Here is a 23,629-nt window from a genome sequence, read left to right on the forward strand (position 1 = left end):
TCCACTCTGTCCTTTTCCCATGGTGATAGAATTTGTAGCTGGACACATAGGGCTGCTCAGAATCAAGAGCCGCTTCTCTAGTCTCCCTTACAGCTAGATGCGGCCATGTTCTGGCCAATGATCTATAAGCAGAAATGTCAGGTGTTAGCTTCCTGGAATCTTTTTTTTTTTCTTTTTAACTTTATTGGAGTATAGCTGACTTGCAATGTTTTATTAGTTTCAGTGTACAGCAAAGTGAATCAGTTTTACATATGTGTATGTGTGTGTGTGTGTGTGTGTGTATTCACTATTTTTTCCCACATAGGTTATTACAGAATATTGAGATTTCTCTTTGCTCTACAGTTGGTCCTTGTTACTTATATAGTAGTGTGACTATGTGAATCCCACCCTCTTATGCCCCCCCATGGCTTCCCCATGGTGACCGTAAGTTTGATTTCAAAATCTGTGAGTTTATTTGTTTGAAAAATAAGTTAGTTTTAAAAAATAAGTTATTTTAGGTCATTTTTATTAGATTTCAAAATCTGTGAGTTTGTTTTAAAAAATAAGTTTGTTTTAAAAAAATAAGTTAGCTTTAAAAAACAAGTTATTTTAGGTCATTTTTATTAGATTTCAAAATCTGTGTTTGTTTTAAAAAATAAGTTATTTTATGTCATTTTTATTATTGAAATAAGTTATTTTATGTCATTTTATTAATAAAAATATGATATCATATGACATCATATGATATGTCTTTATCTGTCTGACGTATTTCACTTAGTATGATAATCTCTAGGTCCATCCACGAGCTTCCTGGAATCTTACTCAAGAGACGGCTGGTTCTCTTTCTTTGTCTCCTCTGTTCTGCTGCTTGAACCCTGGGGCTGCCATCTTGGAGCACGGGCTGAGGGCTGCAGCCTGGCAGGGCCAAGGGTGTCTGAGTCTGGTCCTTATGGGCCTGCTGTAGCCAAGCTGCCACATCAGCCCCTGATCACCAACTTTCAGACTCTGCCTGTGAAAGAGAGTAAATCTCACACCTCGTTTAAGCTACAGCTATTCTGGGTTTTTCAGTCATTCACAGATCATCTATTCTATTACAGGTAGTAAAATAACGCTTAACAAGGGTTTGAAAAAAAATTGTATTCTTTCTAGCTTTGCCAAGAAAACACTGGAGTTTTCCAAAGGGAAATTTTATTAAGAAACTAGATCCTTGGGGAGTTCCTGTCGTGGCTCAGTGGTTAACGAACCTGACTAGAAACCATGAGGTTGTAGGTTCGATCCCTGGCCTCAATCAGCGGGTTAAGGATCTGGCGTTGCCATGAGCTGTGGTGTAGGTCGCAGACGTGGCTCGGATACCACGTTGCTATGGCTGTGGCACAGGCCGGCAGCTGCAGCTCTGATTTGACCCTTATCCTGGGAACCTCCATATGCCACAGGGGCGGCCCCCCCAAAAAAGACAAAGACAAGAAACTAGATCCTCAGGTTGAATATACATATATTTCAAATTACTCAATGAATTTTATTAATTTATAGTTGCACAACAATCATCACAACAAAATTTTATAACATGTCCATCCCAAACCCTCAGTGCATCCCCCCACCCCCCAACCTGTCTCATTTGGAAACCATAAGTTTTTCAAAGTCTGTGAGTCAGTATCTGTTCTGCAAAGTTCATTGTGTCCTTTTTTCAGATTCCACATGTAAGTGATAGCATTTGATGTTTGTACCTCATTGTCTGACTGACTTCACTTAGCGTGATAATTTTTAGGTCCATCCATGTTGCTGCAAATGCTGTTATTTCTTTCCTTTTAATGGCTGAGTAATATTCCATTGTGTATATGTACCACATCTTCTTGATCCACTCCTCTGTTGACGGACATTTAGGTTGTTTCCATGTCTTGGCTATTGCAAATAGTCCTGCAATGATCATTGGAGTACATATGTCTTTTCGAGTCATTTCATGGTTTTCTCTGGATAGATGCCCAGGAGTGGGATTTCTGGATCAAATAGTAATTCCATTTTTAGTTTTCTGAGGAATCTCCATACTCTTTTCCACAGAGGTTGCACCAATTTACATTCCCACCAACAGCGTAATAGGGTTCCCTTTTCTCCATACCCTCTCCAGCACTTATTGTTTGTAGACTTTTTGATGATGGCCATTCTGGCTGGTGTAAGGTAGTACCTGATAGTGGTGTTGATTTGCATTTCTCTAATAATGAGTGATGTTGAACATCTTTTCATGTGTTTTTTTGGCCATGTGTATGTCTTCTTTGGAAAATTGTCTATTTAGATCTTCTGCCCATTTTTGGATGGGGTTGTCTGTTTTTTTGGTATTGAGATGTAGAAGGTGTTTATCAATTCTGGAGATTAATCCCTTGTCAGTCACTTCATTTGCAAAGAGTTTCTCCCATTCTGTGGGTTGTCTTTTCATTTTGTTTAGGGTTTCCTTTGCTATGCAGAAAGTTTTAAATTTAATTAAGTCCCATTTGTTTATTTTTGTTTTTATTGTCATTACTCTAGGAGGTGGATCTGAGAAGATGTTGCTGTGGTCTGTGTTGGAGAGTGTTTGGCCTATGTTTTCCTCTAAGAGTTTGATAGTATCTGGTCTTATATCTAGGTCTTTAATCCATTTTGAGTTCATTTTTGTGAATGGTGTTGGGGAATATTCTAATTTCATTCTGTTACATGTGGCTGTCCAGTTTTCCCAGCACCACTTATTGAAGGGACTGTCTTTTCTCCATTATATGTTCTTGCCTCCTTTGTCATAGATTAGTTGACTATAGGTGTGTGGGTTTAATTCTGGGCATCCACTGATCTATATGTCTGTCTTTGTGCCAGTACCATACAGTTTTGATGACTGTAGATTTGTAGTATAGTCTGAAGTCAGGGAGTCTGATTCCTCCAGCTCCATTTTTCTTTTTCAGGATGTCTTTGGCTATTCTGGGTCTTTTGAGCTTCGAAACAAACTTTAAAATATTTTGTTCTAGTTCTGTGAAAAATGTCCTTGGTAATTTGATATGGATTGCATTGAATCTGTAGAGGGTTAAATATATCTTAAATGAAAAGATGTGTGTATATATGCACATACAACTCACCTCGGTGTCGCTCCCCCAAACCCCACCAACCTCTAGCATGGAGCAGCAATCAAGGAGGGTTTACTGGCTGAAGAAAGGAAAAAACAAAGGGCATTTCACTTAAAAATTATTATTATTTTTTGTCTTTTCCAGGGATGCACCCTTGGCATAAGGAGGTTCCCAGGCTAGGGGTCTAATTGGAGCTGTAGCTGCTGGCTTCTGCCAGAGCCACAGCAACACCAGATCCGAGCCATATCTGCAACCTATACCACAGCTCATGGCAATGCTGGATCCTTAACCCACTGAGCAAGACCAGGGATCAAACCCGCAACCTCATGGTTCCTAGTTGGATTCATTAACCACTGAGCCACGAAGGGAACTCCTAAAAATTATTTCATTGAAATATAGTTGATTCATAATGCTGTGTTAATTTCTGCTATAGAGTAAAGTGATTCACTTATGCATATTTATATTCTTTTTCATATCCTTTTCCATTATGGTTTATTATAGGATATCGAATATAGTTCCCTGTGCTGTAGAATAGGACCTTGTTATTTATCCATTCTTTATGTTGTAGTTTACACCCGCTAATCCCAAATTCTCTCTCCTTCCCTCTCCCACACTCCCTTTCCCTTGGGAGCTGCAAGTCGGTTCTTTACATCTGTGACTCTGTTTCAGTTTCGTAGATAAGTTCGTGTCATTTTTTTTTTCCTGTTTATGGCCGCACCTGTGACATATGGAAGTTCTTGGGCTAGGGGAACCACGCCACAGCCCCAGCAACATGGGATCCAAGCTGCATCTGCAACCTACACCGCAGCTTGCGGCAATGCCGGATCCTTAACCTATTGAGCAAGTCCAGGGCTATAATCCATATCCTCACAGACACTATGTCAGCTTCTTAACCTGCTGAGCCACAGTGGGAACTCCAACATCATATTTTAGATTCCACATATAAGTGATATCATATGGAAAAGAAATCACCTGCTTAGCTCAGGCCCATCAGGATAGTCTCCCTTTTGAAGAATTTAAAGTCAACTGTTGAGAGCTTTATTTATGTCTGCAGAATCTCTTCCCCTTTGCCATCATAGGATAACCCCAGATGCCTCCCCTCTCTAGCTCCTGCAAGAAGTCCTTGGATGTGGGAGGTCTGCCTCTGCTGCATCTGCTCCTTCAACCCCACCCCCACCAAAGAGTGTCTATACCACAGCCTCTAGCTTTCAGATGTCCCCCTACCAAGGAGAGGCTCTTTGGGGCAGAATTCCAGTAAGGCATGCAGGACGGTGATTGTCCATGGTGCCCGACAACCCACAGGGCTCACCCATATCTCTGCCCATTCTTCTATCTACTATTTCAGTAAACAGTAGACACAAGGGCAGGTCACCAGATCTGCTGGCTAAGAAGACATCCATACTGGAAGTGACATTCCAGTCTCTCCCAAAAGATACTTCCAAACTTCCAAAGGGTTCTCTTAGAGCCACTTTCTCTTGGCTCTGGATAGAAGAAGTAGCAGCTCTGCCCTCACGGTTCCAGAATCTGCATTTTCCCCAAGCTCCAACCGTTTCCTCTCCATCTTCTATTTCTGGTGGTGGGGTGAGTGGGGTAGATGTTACTAGGCAGTCAGGTCTAGTCTCTGAACTGTCACCTCTCAGCACTGTAGGAAGTGACTGGACTCAACGGTTAGAGGCTCCATGAAATTTTAGCTTCCACTTTGGGCTTAGGCTGTGCAATTCTTGGACAACAGGAAAAAGTCCACTAAGCATCAATGCCTGGGAGACAGTTAGTGCTCAGTAAATGCTAGTATGAATTATCGTTCACAATTGAACCCAAAGAGTCTCATATTAGAAGCAAGGCAGAGGATTAGAGTAGACCAGGAGCCCAGCTCTTGATGCCAAGTTGTGGGACTCCTTCAGTTCTTCAGGCCAGGAATATTCTTGTTCTCCAAGCCTGGTGTCATCTTGAGTTCCACTGAGAGTAGGATCAAGGTGAGCAGGGAGCTTGGCAGGACATGCTCAGGCCATTCTTTTCCTTCAACCTGTTCGTCCTTCACTGTCCCAGAGTTTAGAGAAAAGAACTGGGAGAAGCTGAGCTTGAAATTCTCTGGAAGTCATAGAGATACAGCCTGGCCATCTCTTCCCAGGCCCATTTCCTCTTCTTGAGCACACAGCTTGACTGCTTTTCTCAGCCTCCCTTGCTGTTGGGTGTGGCCACAAGACAAATTCTAGGCAGGAAACCTCCCAAGGCATGCTCTCCATCTTCCTTCCTGCTTTGCAGACTTGATGCGGACAAAGGAGATAATGGCCATGCACTGAAGAGGGCAAAGATAAAAGATAAAAGGAGCCTGGATCCCTGAGTCACCTTGTGGAAAGCTGCCTGCCTACCAGGAATGCACGCATCCGGCAGCTGTGTAAGTGAAAAACAGACTTCTATTTTTTCAAGACATTGAAGTTATGAGGTATGTTGGTTCCATCAGCCGTCATCTCCTTAACAGGTTAATGCACAGGTTCACACAGTAAAAGAGGAAATGAGTCGGCACCCACATCATCCATGCTTTAAGAACTTCTAGGAGTTTCAGGCGTTTATTTGCTATGCTCTATAAATTAGGCCTAATGTTTTAATTCTACTTCCCAGAAAGGTTTTCTTTGCCAACCCTCTTCAGGGGCCTTCCCTATTAAAAAGACCCATTTATAGAAACTACTACTTAGCATTTTTGGAACTTGTTATCCTATTCAGCAGAGTCTAAGTCAGGAGGCTTTGAACTCGGACAATTACTGCTCTTGATTAACAACGAGAACTGATGAGTTGGCCTTTCCAGTGTGCTAAGCAAACTCAGCCAAGCAGAAAATATCACTGAAGGGGAAACAACGGGAAGTGATTTTCTTGGTTACATTACGAGTCGTCGAGATATTTACACATGTTTGTGGATAAAGTGGGAACCTCTGCTGCTTGCGTGCCCTTCCAAGTGACACTCCTGGGTTTGAAGCGCCATGTTACCCACTTGACCTGGGCTATAAACATCATCCTGTAACTGCAGTCAGCCAGCCTGGTGGAAAAATTGCAGACCTGGGAGTGGGAGTGGACAGGCCTGGATGCAAGACCCCTGTTGTGCTCTTTAAATTCCTGCTCCTCTGGGTGTCCCCGGGGGCCAGCACCCAGGCTGGGGATCAAAGGGCAGCTCTGGCTTGCACTGCCAGACAGTCCAGCAGCAGCATGGAGAAGCATCCATTTCTTTGCACCCTTGCCCAATTTGGGCATTTTAAAAAGATCCTTAAAGTTTGAAGTTGCATCATAATCTAGAAAGGGACATTGACCATACTTAGTATAGCTCCATTTATGAATGAGCTCTGCATGTCTTTCACCCATTTCTCTACTGGGGATGCCAATACTTTTCATACATAGAATATTTTCATACATGAAAAGCATTGCACCTCTTCACATTTCCTAGGTTTATTTTCCCAGATTGTCTTTTGTCCGAATTAAAATGTTTTTGTATGTAAAAATATTTTAGAAAAGAAACAGCCAAATACTACTATCTTTTCCCTTGAGACATTTCTATCTTTATAAGCTTATAAAGTCACATTGCAAAGGGAGATCTGAGCTCTATTTATCTACAATCCCCTAATTTTATTTTTAAAATGTTAAAAGTAACTGTTGAATCCAGCAAGGATTTATTTGAACATAAGATGTGAGGTTAGGATCTTCCTAGGGGCTACCCTGACAGTCGAGATCTGGGAGATGGAGCCTCTGGCTTGTGTGAGGGGCTTGGACAGACAGGGGTAGGCGTCCCTGGGCAGAGGTGGCCTTGGACAGGCCACAGAGGAGTTGACATGTGAGAGGCACAGCCAGGCTGGGCTCAGGTCTGAGGGGTCTCTTTATTCTCATGTGATGTGAACTGAATCGTGTCCCTTCAAATGCATTTTTTTTTCTGTCTTTTTAGGGCCACACCTGTGGCATATGGAAATTCGGGTCAAATCGGAGCTGTAGCTGCCGGCCTACACCACAGCCACAGCAACACAGGATCTGAGCCATGTCTGTGACCTACACCATAGCTCACAGCAACGCTGGATCCTTAACACATTGATCGAGGCCAGGGATGGAATCCACGTCTTCATGGATGCTTGTCGGGTTCACTAACCGCTGAGCCATCGTGGGAACTCCAAGTGGTGTAAATTTTTAAGAATTATTTTGAAATTGTGTATAATGCGTGTCCACTAAGGACAGATTGATTAGCAAAGGAAATAAGATCCCCTGAGGTGCTAATGCCCCCTGTGGTCCAACCTCACACTGACTGTGTGTCCTGCAGGGGGACCTCCTCCTGATTTGTTCCCAGTAAATCTCTCTTGGGTGGACCATGTGTCTGGAGGTGGTGTATGCAGGAGGCCACAGCCATGCTAAGGCTGGCAGACGAGTCCCCTTGCCCCCTCATCACACAGCTGGCCAGGGGGTCTAGAGGCTGCTACATCTGCAGGGCTGGAAATCCACCTGCAGCCTCCAAGGAGGGTCTCTGCCCTCTGCTTGCACTCGCCACTGGCCCCTCCTCCTTGAGCACCCCCATCTGCTAGGAAATGACCTGAGCCCAGGCTAGCCCTTACCTGTGACCCAGGGACACCCACAGAGCCTCTGCAAACAGCTTGGGGGAAAGGCCACGGTGCGTGGTTACCTCAGAGGTAAACCATCTGCTGGCTCCTCCCAGCACACCCTTGTTCTCACCCCTGGGGCTTTGGGCACTGTCCCTTCTACCCGAATGCCTTTCCTTCCTACTTTCTGGAAAATTTCCTGTTGGAATCCTGCCCACCCTTTACAGCTCAGTTCAAAATCCACCTCTTCCAGGAAGCTTTTCCTGATTGCCCTTCTCACAAATGAATGGAATCTCTGCTCTGAGTCTGCACCTCGCCGTGTACCCATGGGTGGCACCTTGTGATGTCCTCCAGAATTAAAATACGCATATCTCCTGCCCCAGACAGCAGGTGCCTTCTACCCTTGTCTTGGCCCGTTTGGGCTGCTGTAACAAAAATAGCACAGATTGGGTGGTTGGAACAATCAACATTTATTTCTCAGCATACTGGAGGTTGGGAAGTTCAAGATCAAGGCCTTGACAGATGTAGTGTCAGATGAGGACTGCTCCCTATGTCCTTACATAGCAGAAGGGGTGAGGGCGCTCTCCAGAGTCTTATTAAAAAAAAGGGGGCACTAACCCCATTCGTGGGGCTCCACCCTCAGGACCTAAGCACCTCCCAAAGGCCCCACCTCCTCATACCATCACATTGGGGAACGTTTCAGTCTATGAATTTGGGGAGGAAACACATTCCGTCTATAGCAACCCTCCTCCTGCATCTAGCGCTGAGCCTGGCTCAGAGAAGCTCAGAGAAGCTTCAGAGTGTGACCTTTGGATTTTGGATTTTGACTTTTTTATGGCAAAGAAAACATCTTGGCAAAACTCACATCTGTCATTGGGGAAAAAAAAAAATCTCACACAATGCACAACGTGTGTTCCTTGTAACATTCTCCAAATAAGTGTTATGAGGTTTATATTTATTGTGCAGATGAAGAAACTAAGGCACCTAGAAGTGAAGAGACTGCTCACATCAGGAACCTCACCATCAAATACTGGAGCTGAGACTCCCAGCCACGGCTCTTAGGAACTTTATCCCTCTGCCTTTTTCACAGCCCTGGCATAACCACATCCCCTCGATGGGTCACCTCTGTCCCCAGCACCCAGCATGGGGCCTGGCTCCCGTGGAAATTGGAGGAACAAATGGGCCTGAGGCTTAAGTCCCACCTGGCAGCCCTCAGGCCTCTGCTCTGCCCCCCCCCCCCCCCAACGCCTTATGAAGGTTTTTGAGGGCAGCGGTGCTGCAGAAGGCAGAACATGCCTGAATGTGTTCAGGGTGGCATTTCCACCTTCCTTAGCAGATGCCTTGCCCAAGACCTCCATTCCGCTTTTACGTGGGGGCTGCACAGGCCCTGGTTACTGCAGATACTGGTGCTCCATACCCAAGGAGAGCAGGCATGGGGCCTCTATTCCAGGAGAACCAGGGACAAGGGCTGCAAGCATCCGGGACAAAAGCCTAGCTCTGCCTCACCGGTTCCTCTAGGTTTGGAGCCCAATTTTCAGTTCCCAAATGCTGCTGCTTCTCTTCGAAGTCGGTGCCTCCAAGCCCTGAGCATTGGCAGGAAAGGAGCTGGGCCAGTTCTCCAGCACAGCGTCTCTCCCTCTCCCTCAGGAATCACCTTCGTCACCATCCATTGCTGAAATGAATGGAGGCCGCTCAGCCGGCTTTATTAAATATGAATGAGTCGCAGCCCTCGGCCCCGACGCGGTCACTCACCCACTCCATCTCTGGCAATTACTGCGTCGCACACACTGTGCCAAGGGGCGCAGTGGTCCCTGCCTGCCCTTGCAAACTGACACCACCCAGCAGGGGCAGGGCTCAGGTTGCAGCTGCCCTGCCCCCTGATGGAAAGCCACCCCAGGGCTCCCATGCAGCCACAAACGCTCAGCTCAGAAGGCATAGGGACAAGGCCCCTCCCACGGAAAGATCATGGCTTCTCAGCCTCTGAGCTCTGGTCAGACATGGCCTGTGGCTTTGGAGCCCAAAGACAGGGTCTCCGGGCCTAAGGGACTTCTGAGCTCTATTGCATGTTAGAGGTGTGTGTGGAACACCCAGACCTCTAGGGTTCCAGGCAACTTAAAGATCCAGCCTGGATCAAAGTTAAGAGCGTGTGTGCACACACACACCACTACTGAGCATATATTCGCGTGTCCTAACCTTCACAAGAATCCCCTAGATAAGAAGCTTCGTGTTAGCAGAATCCTTGTTTGTTCAGTCCTCCACTGTGTTCCCCAAATCTGGGGACAGCATAGATGTTCAGCCACTTTTTGTTGAATGGATGAATGAGGTGGATGTTGCTGACCATTTTGGAGCTAATGAAATTGAAGTTACAGGGCTCCGCCAAGGTTGCCCAGCCAGTGAATCAGAACCAGAAGTCAAATCCATGTGAGGCTCGACCATCACTGTCCCCTGCCAAGGCAGCTAGCAGCTTGCTTGGAACCTCTTGAGGACGGGGACTCTGCTTCTTCCTCCCCCATCCCTCCAGGCCACAGTCCAAAGCCACAGCACAGCATCTAGCTGCACAGATTTGTTGTGATACCGATTTTATCAGGAGAGCCCATACAACTTCCCACAACCCCACGGGCTTTGTCAAAGCTGTCAAAGACCATCTATGAAGTTGTGAAAAGAAATGAGATCAAATTCTTTTTCTGAACTTAAAAAATTACTTTTATTTTAGGAACCAATAAAATTATGGCAAATATTTACAAATAATTATCTCACATAAAGGTTACATAAAATCAATTCTTCACAAGTAACAGTCACTCATGAAAAGACACACAGATATTGAAACTACGCCAATCTTATTGCAAGTTTTTCCAACTAATCTAAAATAAATGTGTTGCAGTCAACCATTTAACTTAGGATAAAATCACAAATTCCAGGTTTGACAAGAAAAAAAAAATTAAAAAATTAAACCAAAATCCCGCCCCTGTTTTCTCCCAAGTCCCACCCCCAGCCCCTGCCCTTCTCCCAACAAAAGAAAAATATGTCCAACATCTTTGGCAAATTGGCACTGCTGTAATTACATTCAAATATTATTACACACAAAAGCAACACACGTCACTAAGAAAAAAAAAAAAAACCACCAATATTTCAAGTCAGTTATTTTCTACTAGAAAAAAAGAATACAAAACATACACATTTTTAAGAAGCATTTTTTTTTTTCAATCTGTTGGAGACAGATCATCTCCCACTTTCAAAGGCAATTCAATTGTGGTGTTTTTTTTTGGGGGGGGTTGTTTTTTTTTTGTACTTTTTTTGTACTTTTTCTTTTTTTTAACAAGTAAGCGTCTATGCAGGCATCACAAACTTTGGCGGATACAGTAGATATGTATTTCTTTGATGCTGGAAGGTCAGTCCCTAAGACAAAGTCAACTGTCTCAAAGAATGAAAAGCAAAATCCATATGTCTTCCTGGCAAAGAGTTCCATTTGCAATGTAATCTGCATTTCTACAAATACTCAATGTCCAAAGGCCACTAGAGGGTGAAAGACCAGGGTAGCATCTTCCAGCGAGTCAGGGCCAAACCCGAGTCAGATTTCCACCCTTGGCCCAAACTTGGAGGCCCAGCAGTTGGGGCCGAGAAGGGGGGCCTCACTGCTTGCTCCTCCATGCTGTGCTGGCGGCTGGGGGCCAGGACCTGGGTCTGCCTCTTCCCGAGCCCCAGGATGGGCTGCTGCCAGGTCTGCTCACCTCCTCTGACCAAAGGCGAGAAGAGCAGGCAAGAATTGGCATGAGGAGACTCAGTGCTTTCTCTGAGTTTCAAGTATGTCTGAGGTGTCGGGGTGCGCATGCATACACGCGCTCATGTGTGTGTGTGTGTGTGTGTGTGTGTGTGTGTGTGTGTGTACCCTCACGTGGGCACGTGTGGAGGGGAAGGCCAGATTTGGAGGCTCTGAGCTTTGGAGGGTGTTTAAAATAGACTCAGGACTTATTTATTTTCTTTTTAGCTTTATAGCAATTAATTGGCTATTGATTGGTGGGAATGTTCAACTCTCCATTTCCTCAAATACAATAAAATGGTTTCATTAAAATGTATTCATGCTTGAAAATAAGGGAGCCATTAAATGGTTTCCTTTCTGTTCCACTCCAAGGGAAATGCACCGTTTGTAAATCAAAAATCCATCATCCAAAATCACTCGTTCCTAATGGTGCTTTTGGAGAAGATGGGGGATGTGGTTATGAGTGTGCCGATTGGGGGGATAAGGGTGGCCCTTCGGCCACAGGAGTGTGTGAGCCCAGGTTAGGGTGGGTGAGGCTGCAGCCCGGCCTCCTCCAGCCAGGCCTTGGAGTCAGGGAGTAGGGCACGTAACTGCCCAGGTGTCCCTTCCCCAGCTCTTCCACACACTTCCCTCCCTGCCACGCTCAGAGCTGGCCAAAACTATAGGGCAGGATTCCTGCCCTCTCCCTCCTGCCCAGAGGTTAAATATATCACCTGAGGCCATCAAGATCCCTTCAATAAATAGATAAGCTGCTGCATTTTCTCCTTGTGTGCCTCAGGGGTCTGAGATGCGGGGAGCAGAAGAGATTTAGAGAATGGTAGTTATATGTTAACCCTTAACTTGGAGATGAGCCAAACAGGACCCCTGGGAACATATGGATTCAAACTCTAGAATGGCAGGAACGTGACCCCAATATCCCCTTTGATCCAGGAATGGAACCCTGGTGTTGAGAAATTACAGCAAATGAAAGAGAGCCTGGCACCAGCCTGCTCCCAGCGAGCAGCCCGTGTCAGAGAAGCGGCAGCCCCCTCGTCAGGAGAGCAGGCGGGCAGGGGACTCGCTTCCAGTCCTCTGCAGCGGCCCCCTGGGACCCGGCCACCACTCTGGAGACACAGCCGCGCTGACAGTGGGAAGTATGGATCAACACTGTGGCTCCACCATGAATATGCAGGAGGGAATCCTGAGGTACAGGGGCAACAGGGGACAAGGGGCTGTAGGGGCTGCTGGGAGGGGGCGCAGAATGCAGGCTGGGAGTCGTGGCCTGACTATCCAACTTGTAGGAATGTATTTTATTAGCTTTTAAGAAATACGCTTGCCTTGGAGCTCTCCGAGGCCAAAAGAACCAAAGGAATGAGCTCTCCAGGAGCACTGGTGTGCGTGCCCGGAAACCATCAAAGGTGGCTCCTGGATTGGTGATGAGGCTAAGCTACCTCTTATCAGGGCCCCTGGGGAGCTGCTGTAGCCCCAGGGCTGTGGATCCAGCCACTCTAGCCTGGCCTACCAGGGGCCTGGATTTTTCTCTACCCTCAGAGCAGTTGTGTCTCAGACATAACCTGTTTCCAAGTATTTGTCAGGAGTGCTTGGTTTAATTTTAATATTTGCTCTCCATGGCTTGGAGCTCAGGTCTAACTGAAATGTCATCCAAAAGAGGGTGGCTGGAGCCAGAGGCTGTCAAAGGCAGAGCGGGAGCTTTGATATGACTTCTCATAAAGCGATGTCACCCCTCAGTGCCTCGTGGCCACATCTGGGGCTGTTCCCTGGACATGTGAAAGACCCTGGCAGCACTCAGCTCCCCTCAAAGCCAATAGTCCCCCATCCCTCCCACCTCTGATGCTCCACCCCTCCCGCCTTCAAAGCCCAAAGAGCCCCTAAGAGCCCAGGATGAGGGAGGGAAGGGGTAAGAACTGGGGATGCCTGTTCCTGACACTGACTTGCTGGACCACAGGAATCTCATGTCTTATCTCTTCGGGCTCCCATGTCCCCCAGATCTGCAATGAAGGACGAGGATGTGAACAAGAAAGGGAGGGTTGGACAAAGACGGGGGGCCATAAGCTGATGTCCAGTGAGTCCAGTTTCACCCACAGACTTTTCTGGTTTTGAGGGTGACAGAGCATTTTAAAAGTTGTCCTACTTGAGGTGCCTAGTTAGCGCAGTAGGTAGCGCATCAGTCTCATAAAAGTTGTCTGGCTTGAATGCCATTGGGTAGGGCAAGCCCCCACCACCCATGCTGCTAGAGCCCTGAAGCATGGCAAGGTCACCCCACCTGGCTGGTCTGGGAAGCAGCAGGTCGAGGGCCCTTGAAGTGGTGATCTGTGCTTCCCAGGGCTCTGGGCAGCCCCGATGGCCTGAATCTGGGGATTCCTGCATATTGTCACAGCCAGATCTGAAGTCTGTTCCACAGCAGGAGGGACAAAGAAAAGAGGAGGGTGGGGACATCTCCTGACACTGGAGCCCTGGCCCCTGGGAGTCAGAGCTGGGTCCACATCCAGGGCCTGTCAGGGCTTGCCGTGTGGCCTTGGACAAGCTCCAGTTCCCTCTGAGTCTCAGGCACAGCAAGGAAGGAGTGTGGATGAAACCTCAGTAGACTTGGCATGAATCTGGCAAAAACTTTGCATTTTCAGTGCTCTTGGGAATAAAGTTGGACCAGCAAGGCCACCAACTCCTCGGCCCCTCTATCTGGCCTCAGCCTCTGAGTCCCTGGTTTGTTTCATTTCGTTTTGTTTGTTTGTTTTTTCATTGTAGGTCTGGGGGTTTTTAGGGGATTAAAGGATTCTTCTGAGCCATACATTCCCATGACAGGAGCATGAATATGGAGAGAGAATGAGGCCTAGAGATCTGAGAATTCTCTTTACCTCTATCTTGCCATGCGAACCTCAAGTCTCAGTTTTCCCATCTGTTAAATGGGCGTTGTGCTATTTGCCCCATGGGATGGTCAAGGATTGCAAAGCACCATACAAACATCATTATGAAAGGGTTAACCCTAAGGCGCCTTGGGAAAGGGATGGTGGGTTTGATATGTCATCAAATTGTTCTAGGTTGCAGAGAGGCTAATGGTATGAAAAATTTCTGCAAAATTGACAATGTCCTTTTCAAAAGTCAGAGCTGGAACACGGGGCTGAAGGCCCACAGAGGAACACCCCAGGCCTCCGGCCGCGATGCTGGTGAAAGCCCTGGCCTAGGTTTTCCATTCAGAATTCTCTGGCATCTACTCAACGGCTTGTGCCCTTTGGAACCTTCCTCTCCAAGCTCCCAGGCAGCTCGGTTGGTCAGTGTGGGAACTCAGTTGGCGAGAGCAGGTACGTGTGTGGGAACATGCATGTCATCCGTGTGCACTTGTGCATCTGCCTGGCGGCCCAGGGGTCGAGTGCGTGTCTAATCATTACAGATGCAGCCTGAGGACCCGCAGAGCCTCAGAGGAGAGAGGAAAGGCATAGAGGGAGCTCATGACAGGTCAAGAGGAGGAACAGGATGGGGAGAGGGGTGTGCCTGGGGCTGGTGGGCTTTGCTGAGCAAGGATTGGATGTGCCTTAGACAGCCAGCTGGGGGGCGCTGACCTCCTCCCTGCAGCCTGAGACCATAGGAGCGACCAGGATCCAGAGGGTGACAGAGGCCAAGAGGCCCATGCTGCAGACCCCAGCCGCCACCACTTTCTCTGGAAGGGAGAGAAGGAGGGAGAAGCCACGTAACATACCTTCTCCTAACTCGCTGGGCAGGTGGAGGCAGGAGTCGGTTCACCTGGGCTCCTGCAGGTGGGCTCTGGCCCCGGTCACCTCCCTTCCTTGCACAGCAGATTCCAGTGGGCGGCCGTGCCTGCCCTGAGCTCACCGGCTCCACCGCTGCCCTGTGTGACTGGGCTTCCTTGGCCGTTCTGACAGCCCCGGGACACCTTGTCTGCCACCCTCGCCATTAGCTTCCCACCCCGGGGGTGGGAGGATCGCTTTGTGGTCAGGGGCTTGAGTCCCAGCCTCTCCTCTCTGCAAGCCACTGCCTGGGGACTCCACCTTGCTGAGCCTCAGCTTCCTCTTCCATCCCAGCACCTTGTAAGGTGTAGAGGGGGGCAGCACTTAGTGGCGGTCAGAGGAGGGCCCCTCTGTCTCCTTGCTTGGACCTGGGCTCCCCCAAGCTGGGCCTCAGTTTCCCCTGAGGGGAGCTGATCTAGGTCTTCCTCAAGACTGTCTCTCACCCCATAAGGTGTTCTTGTTTTTCTCTTGGTCCAAATATTAGCAGGACTCGGGTGCCCACCCCCAGGCCTGCTCAGCAGTGGAAGACCTGCCCCAGGTGCCCCTGTCATAGCCCCAGCATCTGGGGAGAAAGTAAGGGAAGGGGAGAGCTACTAGGGGGCCCTGCAGGGGACCCTGCTGTGCTAAGGCAGCTGAGGCTCAGAGAGGTGAAGGGTCTTGCCTGAGATCCCACAGCAAGGCAGAGGGGCAGCCAGGACAAGACCTCTCAGGCCCGAGAACCTCAAGTGTGAGTTCTCTCTGTCTCAGCTCTTTGCCAACGTGGTGACATGCAGACACGGGGCACACTGTCACAGGCCATGGCAAAGCCTACTGTCAAGGCTGTACGTCGGCCCAGATTTGGCAGGGGCCTCTACCTGGCTGTTGTGAGTCGCCAAGAGACACCGTGCAAGGAATTGAGGCCCCTGGCAAAGAGATGGTGGCCCCAGGCTCCCCCGTTTCTGAACCATTCCCAGGTCACATACCGGTTCCTCACTGCCTGTCCTGCTCCTCTCCCAGGAAGCTTTCCTCTGTCTCCCAAATCTTCGCAGGTGGCTGTTTCTGACCCCTCAGCCTTACAGGGAGTTCTCCCAGCAACCCCTCCAGGCTGCTGAGGTCCTTGGCCGCAGCCCTGACCATCCCAGCCCCTTGATCAACAGGGAGGTACCCACTATGCAAAGCGGGCGTCTGCCCCACCCGGGCATCTCGGTTCCCAGCTGCATACTAGGCGCCACAAGGGCGAGGAGGGGCTGGTCAGGATGCTCTGGCTGGCTGCTCTAGGTATGTGCGGTCCTTGGTCCAGGCACAGTCCTTTTTGTTAATCACTGTCTACGTGGCAGGGACAGGCTGGTCCAGAATCCTCTCCCTGGCATCCTGGAGGGTAGGAGAAATGTCCATGGTGGGTGTCCAGTGTAATTTTGAGCCTGAACATGCCTCCGAAAACGCATGCCAGTTCAGTTCAGTGGTTCCAGGGGCTGGGGGGGTCAGGAGAGCCTCAGGCCCCGCCTTGGACCACCATCTCCTGGGTCCTGACCAGCCCTCTTGTTCCAAGTCCATCATGCAATCAGCACTTGGGAAGACATCTTACTTTAGAACAGTAGCTGAGGAATCACCCAGACAGTTCTCTTTGAGTCCTTCGATATGGAAAAGAGCTGCTCGCACTGCATTGGGCCCAGGGAAATGAGGCAGAAAGCCAGGGCATCTCCCCAAGGTGTGTTTCTCTTGGGGAGGGGTCTTGGGGGGGGTGCTTAGAGCAAAATCAGCCCAGTGAGGCTCTTAGTCCAGATATTAAAGAAGTAGCAATGAGCAGGAGGCTGGGGCCCCCAGGTGGGCATCCTTGGTCTCAAGGAGAGCTCCACATCCACCTTCAGGGGCACCCAGGGCAGAGGGGGTGCTCTGTGAACAGGTCTGTGATGTCCTATGATGCACTGGGAGTGCTGGATGCATCATGGGGGCGGGGGGCAGTCAGCTCAGTTGGACCCTTGGGTCCACAAAAAAGCAGGAAGGTATTTACAGGGGTGCCACTGAAGCAACAAAAGCAAACTCTCCTTCCCAGGCCTGGGGCAGGAAGACGGGCAAATGGTCAGACAGCTAGGGGACTGGCAGCCGGGGCTGGGGCTGCAGTTGCCTGCAGAACAATCTGTTGGTTTGCAGAGACCCAGGTGCCATGGGGCAAAGCTCATCGATTGACTCTTAGAAATGGACAGGTGTCTAGAAGTCCAAGAGCCCTACTACCATAGAGCCCTGGAGTCCCTGGCGGAAAAAGGAGGAGGGAGTTTCAGGTGAGTAGGGGGCTGCTGCGGGGGGAGGGGGGGTGTCTCATGGGGCCCCTCTGGCTGTCATCGGAGGGGACTGGGAGGCTATGGCCTTCAGTGATATGTGTCATAAGTGCTTGGCGCCTGCCTGGCTCCAGGGGTCAGTGACGGTCGTAGGCAGTGGCGGCTGCAGGGGGGGCGGCTCCTCGGGCAGCGGCGCTGTAATAGTACGGGGAGCCTGGAAGAGACAGAAGAGGCCATGGAGGTTGGAGGGAGACCTTGTGCCCCCAGCTCCATACTTGGGGTCCCCTTTCCACCAGGGTCCCCCACCTTTGTCCCTTCCTCCCCCTCCCCTAGTCCAGACCACTGTCATCACTCACCAAGATCTCAGTCCCTGATCAGAGCCACTGCCTGCTCTGGGGTTTCAGGGCCTCCTCACCACCTAGAGCTGGGTGGCCAGCCTGGGGCCACATCCTGCCTGCTGCCTGTCTTGGTAATTATTGGTTTACTAGAGCCTGGCCTTGCCCATTCATTTCTGTGTTGTCTGTGGCTGCTTTCATGCTACTCCAGCAGAGCTGAGGCTGCAGCAGAGACCATGTGGCCTGCAAAGCCTAAGATATTTACAAGCAGGCCCTTTACAGAAAAAGTTTGCCCATTTCTGACCAAGAGGATGCAAAGTCCCCATTTCTTTGCCTGGTCTTGGGAAGCTTTGTGGCCTAGCTCTGCTGACCTCTGATGTCCCTCCACAGCCACCACCCTCCCGCTCACACTCCGGCACTCTGCTCCTGGGAAATGGAACCCTGCAGCCATCTCAAATATGCCACAGCGCTAGTGGCAACTCCCGTTGGCTGAGCACTTCCTGCCCCAGCCTGCTACGTCCTCTGCATGTGTGGGCTCATTTAAACCTACGGGGCGGAGTTCCCATCGTGGCTCAGTGGAAACAAACCCGACTCGGATTCATGAGGATGCAAGTTCGATCCCTGGCCTCACTCAGTGGGTTAAGGATCCAGCATTGCCATGAGCTGTGGTGTATGTCACAGACACGGCTCGGATCCCGCGTTGCTGTGGCTATGGTGTAGGCCAACAGCTGCAGCTCCAGTTTGGCCCCTAGCCTGGGAACTTCCATATGCTGCGGATGCGGCCCTAACATTACAAAAAATTTTTTTTTTTTTTAAATAAACCTACGGGGCAGGTAGAGCCAGCCGATTTTATCACACTCGCAAGCCTGTGCCTTTTCCACACTCTGCTTCCTGTCCAGGACACCTTGGCTACACCTTCACGCCTTTCCTATCTGCTGAATAGTTCTGCCTCCTTCAAGTCTCAGAGCCCATATCTCCTCTTCTGAGATGCCCCCTGTCCTGAGCCCACATTCTGCTGCAGGCTGGATGGTGTGCTCTGATCACTTCTCTCCATGCTTCCTCCCCCCTGCACGGAGAGCCCCACAAAGGCAAGGGCTGAATTCTGCTCTGCTCAGGGCCCATCTTTAGTCCCCAGGCTAGAGCCCCGCAAGTGGCACCTGCTCAGCCAGGTCTGTTGAGTAATTGAGCAATAGCACTGGGGGAACTCACAATAGCATAGACCCTGGCCAATCATTCATTTATTTTCCAAGCCTCCTGGGTGCAGCGCTGGGCAACGATGAACAAACACAGGCCAGTGTTCAGAGTCAGGAAGGGGATATGAGAGCTCTCGGAAAAGAGCTCTGGGGATGCAAGATGATGCTGGCAGGGTCAGGCTTCCTGGAGGAAGCAGGTTGGGATGAACTTGGAAGACATGGAGATTTGGACACGTGAGTACGTGGCAGAAGGGCAGGGTACGGCCCTGCTCTGGACAGTTCGGGTGTGGGGCCTCTTGTACTGATGCTGGGTTCCTCCCTCTGTCTCTGGGCTGCACGCTTTGGATGAGGTCTCCAGGAGCCCTGCTCTGTACACAAACTCCTCCCCAAGGACAGAAGGGTCTGTGGGGCTCAGGGAGACTAGCACATTCTCCGAATCATATGACTTAGAGTCAGTAGGTCATCACCTCTTTTTACAGGGGAGGAGGGGGGACTGAGGCTCAGCAAACCACAGCCATGTGCCCAAAGCCACAGAGCCTGGAATTCCAGTCGTTGGCCCCTGGCTCAGGACTCCTCCTGCCATGACACAGTTCAGGGCCTGTACAGCCATGTTTATCCAACTGGACAGCAGCTGGGGTTCTGTGAGCTACTGTAGACCCCATACCTGCTGGGGCGGAAATAGTACGTTTCTTAATTCCTAACGAATCCTGGCAATTCTCCCACATGCCGTAAGCAGACACCAAGACCTGAAGATCGCTAGTCAGGTTCTACCACTCTTCGCTGAGTGATCTGGATAAGTGGCTTCATTCCCCTGAGCCTCAGTTTTCTCATCTGTGAAAAGGGGTGAGGGTCACAGTGGGCCTATATGAGGGCACCATGGGGGGGCTCTGGAAATGGACAATTTTCGGAGCCCTTTATATCCTTTAACTCTAAATGTTCACCATTTTAACTCTAAATTCTATCAGGTAGGCACTCGTATTGCCTCCATTTAGTAGATGAGCAAACTGAGGCGCAGAGAAAATAGTTTGTTCACGGGCACACTGCCAGTACGTAACCAAGAGGGCAGGATTAGCACCTGCCACTGCCCCGCCAAACCCAGCCCCAATTAGCGGATATAATTCTCCCTCCCAGGTAGGCAGTACGGCTCGGGCAGCAGTGATGGGGTAGGTCGGGGGGCAGGGAGCAGGCACTGACCTGCTGTGCTGTTCCAGAAGGCGTGGGTGCCTGTGCCATGCTGAAGTATTCCTAGAGATGGATTTTTCTCCTGCCTCCTGTCACCTCCCTGATTGGAGCCCTAAATCAGTCCCCTGTCAGTCTCCTCTGCTTTCTCTTCTGTGAGATGATGGGGACAGTCACCCACAGAGCATCTGCAGTGCCAGCCCTGTGTCCTGTCTTCAGATGGGCCCAGGTGAAAGGGATGTGTGTGTGTGTGTGTGTGTGTGTGTGTGTGTGTGTGTGTGTGTGTGGTGAGGCCCAGCCCCACAGGTCTGGGCATGGCACAGGAGCAGCAAAACCACAAGGGCTGTCCCCACAAATGAGGAATAGGACATCCTTCCTCAGGCCTCTGAGCTTCCCAGGGGGCAGCTCTCACCCTGGGCTCCTACATTCCCCCCTCAGAGCCTGATCTCTTGGCCAGGCTGTCCAGCAGCGTCAGTGTGAGGGCCCCACAGCAAAATCAAAAACGCTTGCATTTACTGTGAGAAATGAAAACATCGGCTCACAAAGCGCTCTGTCTTCCTGGTGCCCATTAGACCTCCATGGCGAATAAACTTGTCCTTTCTTCTGTCATTTTTCCTCTCTCACTCACATTATCATCAATTTACTTCTTGACATAGTCATCGCAGGCTCCCCCTCACTCTCTAATCCCTTTACGGAGGCCACAGGCACTCCTGTTCCAATCCTAATTGACCGAGTCTGGCCTTTCTTCCTGCTGCCAGCCCATGGCCCTGCCTTCCTGGGGCCCTGACGGGATGCTGGATCCGGGGCTCAGGTGGGGCCGTGCCTGGGCACCTCATGGGCAGCTCCTGGGGAGGAAGCCCGGCAGGGAGGGAGGGTCTCCTGAAAAGTTGGCCTGAAGCTCCATTAGGCAGCATTGCCCATCCTCACTTTAGCCGTGTGTCTGTGAAGGAGGCTTCAATCAAGCCAGATGAGGTATAGGCAGGGTGTGGGGATGTGTCTGACATGTTTCCCCAGCTGCCACTGAACTAGCAGAGCACAGAGACACCTCAAGGCAGGTTTCCCCACTGGCACCCTCCCGGAGTAGCAGAAAGAGTCTACTTCCCCAGCGCAGTGGGATTCTTTCAGCTAAACTCCTGAGGACACTGGGGGAAGGACACGCTGGTAGGTGGGAACCAGCCTGGGGCTTATCTGTAAGACTATGGCAGAGCAAGGCCGGCCTCTCCCTCATCTGCAAGAAAGTGGGATTGCTGCTTTCAGGGCCTCAGGAGAGCATCATGTTCAGCTCCCACTTGAATGAAGCTGCCAGTGGCCATGAGCCTCATTTTACACCTGAGTCAAACAAGGGCCAGGTTGGTTGATAACCTGGCTGTGATCCCCCAGGTTACAGACGTGGGCAGCGCAGGGACCATGTCTCATGTTGTAACAGCCCGATTTTTTTTTTTTTGTCTTTTTAGGACTGCACCTGCGGCATACGGAGGTTCCCAGGCTAGGGGTCCAATTAGAGCTGTTGTTGCCGGCCCACGCCAGAGCCACAGCAATGCCAGATCTGAGCCACGTCTGCAAACTGTACCACAGCTCACAGCAATGCTGGATTCTTAACTCACTGAGTGAGGCCAGGGATGGAACCTGCAACCTCATGGTTCCTAGTCGGATTCATTTCCACTGCGCCACGACAGGAACTCCCCAATGTTGTTGAAACTTCTCTTGTGTCTGCAGAGCCTTCTATGGTCTGAGGCCCGCCTCTTTCAGTTAGAAGTCAGAACTCATTCTCCCAGCTGCCCTTGATGCCAGGGCACAGGTGCCTTACCTGGGCTCTGCCAATTAGACTCTCTTGAGTTTGACCTTGATTGGGAAGGGAGCTTCTTGAGGAAGTGGGCTGACAGACTCCACCTGCTGGGGTTGGGTGGCAGAGGCACCCCTGGCTGAAGCAGCAGCACAGAGTGGGCTGCTTGAGGTGCCAACAGTGGGGGTGTTTATGCTAGAGCAGCCCTGGTGGGGTGGCTGGGTGTTGCTCCTGGCTGTGTGTCCCATGCCTGTCTCTGTGGTCCTTCTGGGGATTCTGGGAGCCCCCAATATTGCTTCATACATTCACTTTCTGCTTAAATCAGCTAGAGTGGAATCTGTTGTTTGCAACTGAAAGCCTGACAGATAAATACAGTAACCTGGCTTTCAAAAATAGGCCAGAGCTGTTCTCATCTCACACATTGTCTGAGTGTGTGGGACTCTCAAGGCTTGTTCCTATGGAGAGATGGGCCTCTTTGCCTGGATGAATACTGTTCAGATAGAATTCAGGGAGAGTAAGACTATGGCATCACACACTGATTATGAATACAGGCTCTAGAGCCAGGATGACTTAAGTCCTCTTTCTGCTACCTGCACGCTGTGTGACCTCAGGTAAGTTAATTAACCTTTCTGAGTCTCCTTCTCCTTCTCTGTAAAGATAATACTAGGTGCCCCCTAGGGCTGTTGCAAGGCTAAAATGAGGTAAGCCGCATGAAGGGTTTTGCCCAGTACCTGCACAGTTAACAAATGCTCATTTAGATACGCAGCTTTGATTCTTTTTCCTCTTTGCCGCTCTGGCTTGGAAAAAGGCACTGAGCACATCCGAGCCCAGATATGCTTGCCTGAGGCTCCCCAGAACAGCATCCACAACTTTTCCACACCAGATCATAACGGGGGATGTGAGCTGGATCTCACTCCAGCTTGATCAGCAAAGTCCCCGGACGTGGTCCAAACCCAGCCTCCCCTCACCATCCCCTGGGGGCTCCCAGCTGCTCATACAATCAGGCGCAGACTTCTCAGTCTGGCATTCAAGGTCCCCCCACTGTGGCCCTCCAGGCCACCCACCTTCTACCCCATCCCTTTGCTACACCTGCCTAAGCCTCTCCTTTCCCAGTTCTCTGATTCTTTAACTACCAGGTACCTAAGCCTCTTGGACATGTCATAAAAATTAGAAAAATGTCCCCACTCTAGGCAGCTGTACCCCTGTACCAGGGCTCAGGGCTTTGGGCCATGCATGGGCTGGATTTCAGCCCCCACGTGTCCCCTTGGGCAGTACACAGCCATATATGGAGGTCCTAGGTCAACATGGCCTCATTGGGGTCACAGCCCCATTACAAGGAACCCTTCCTGCAGCCTGGCCCATGTCTGACGTTAGTGAGAATTCCTCAGCTGACTGCTGGGGAGGGACCAGTGTTGCTGCCTGCAGGCTGATTGGCTGGCTCTGCTTCTGGGGTGAATGACATCTGTGACTCCTGAGCCCCTACCTCATGCTCCAGAACCTTTAGCTCTAGCTGAAGTTCACGGCAACGGAACAAAGGGCTCTCCTTGGCCTTCTGAGGGCTGACTTAGCCCTGCTTGGTCCTTGGGGGCCCAAATATCTTTAATAACGTACACAGATCAGGCTGGCCCCAACCACGGACAATCAGCAGACTAAGGCCTGAGCTGCGGCTGGGCACCGTTTCAAAACAGCCTGACCTGGCAGGCCTTCAGCCACAGGGCAGCCAGTCTCCAACAGAGCCGGCTCTGGTGAGGTCCATGGCAGAC

At 50.1% G+C, this 23,629-nt stretch overlaps 1 protein-coding gene across 8 annotated transcripts in view; it reads right to left on the minus strand.

Annotated features, from left to right (window-relative positions):
* Positions 1-10,848: 10,848 nt before the first annotated feature.
* Positions 10,849-23,629, minus strand: part of PAX5 (paired box 5) — a 209,789-nt gene continuing 197,008 nt past the window's right edge. For all 8 annotated transcript variants that reach the window (XM_047767939.1, XM_047767938.1, XM_047767943.1 and 5 more), the window contains one exon: positions 10,849-17,590. In XM_047767939.1, coding sequence (XP_047623895.1) covers positions 17,514-17,590 — 77 coding nt within the window. In that variant the 3' untranslated portion in view covers positions 10,849-17,513. The remainder of the gene's footprint in view (positions 17,591-23,629) is intronic.

The sequence above is a fragment of the Phacochoerus africanus genome, chromosome 2 (genome assembly GCF_016906955.1).
Source record: "Phacochoerus africanus isolate WHEZ1 chromosome 2, ROS_Pafr_v1, whole genome shotgun sequence".
NCBI classification, from domain to species: domain Eukaryota; kingdom Metazoa; phylum Chordata; class Mammalia; order Artiodactyla; family Suidae; genus Phacochoerus; species Phacochoerus africanus.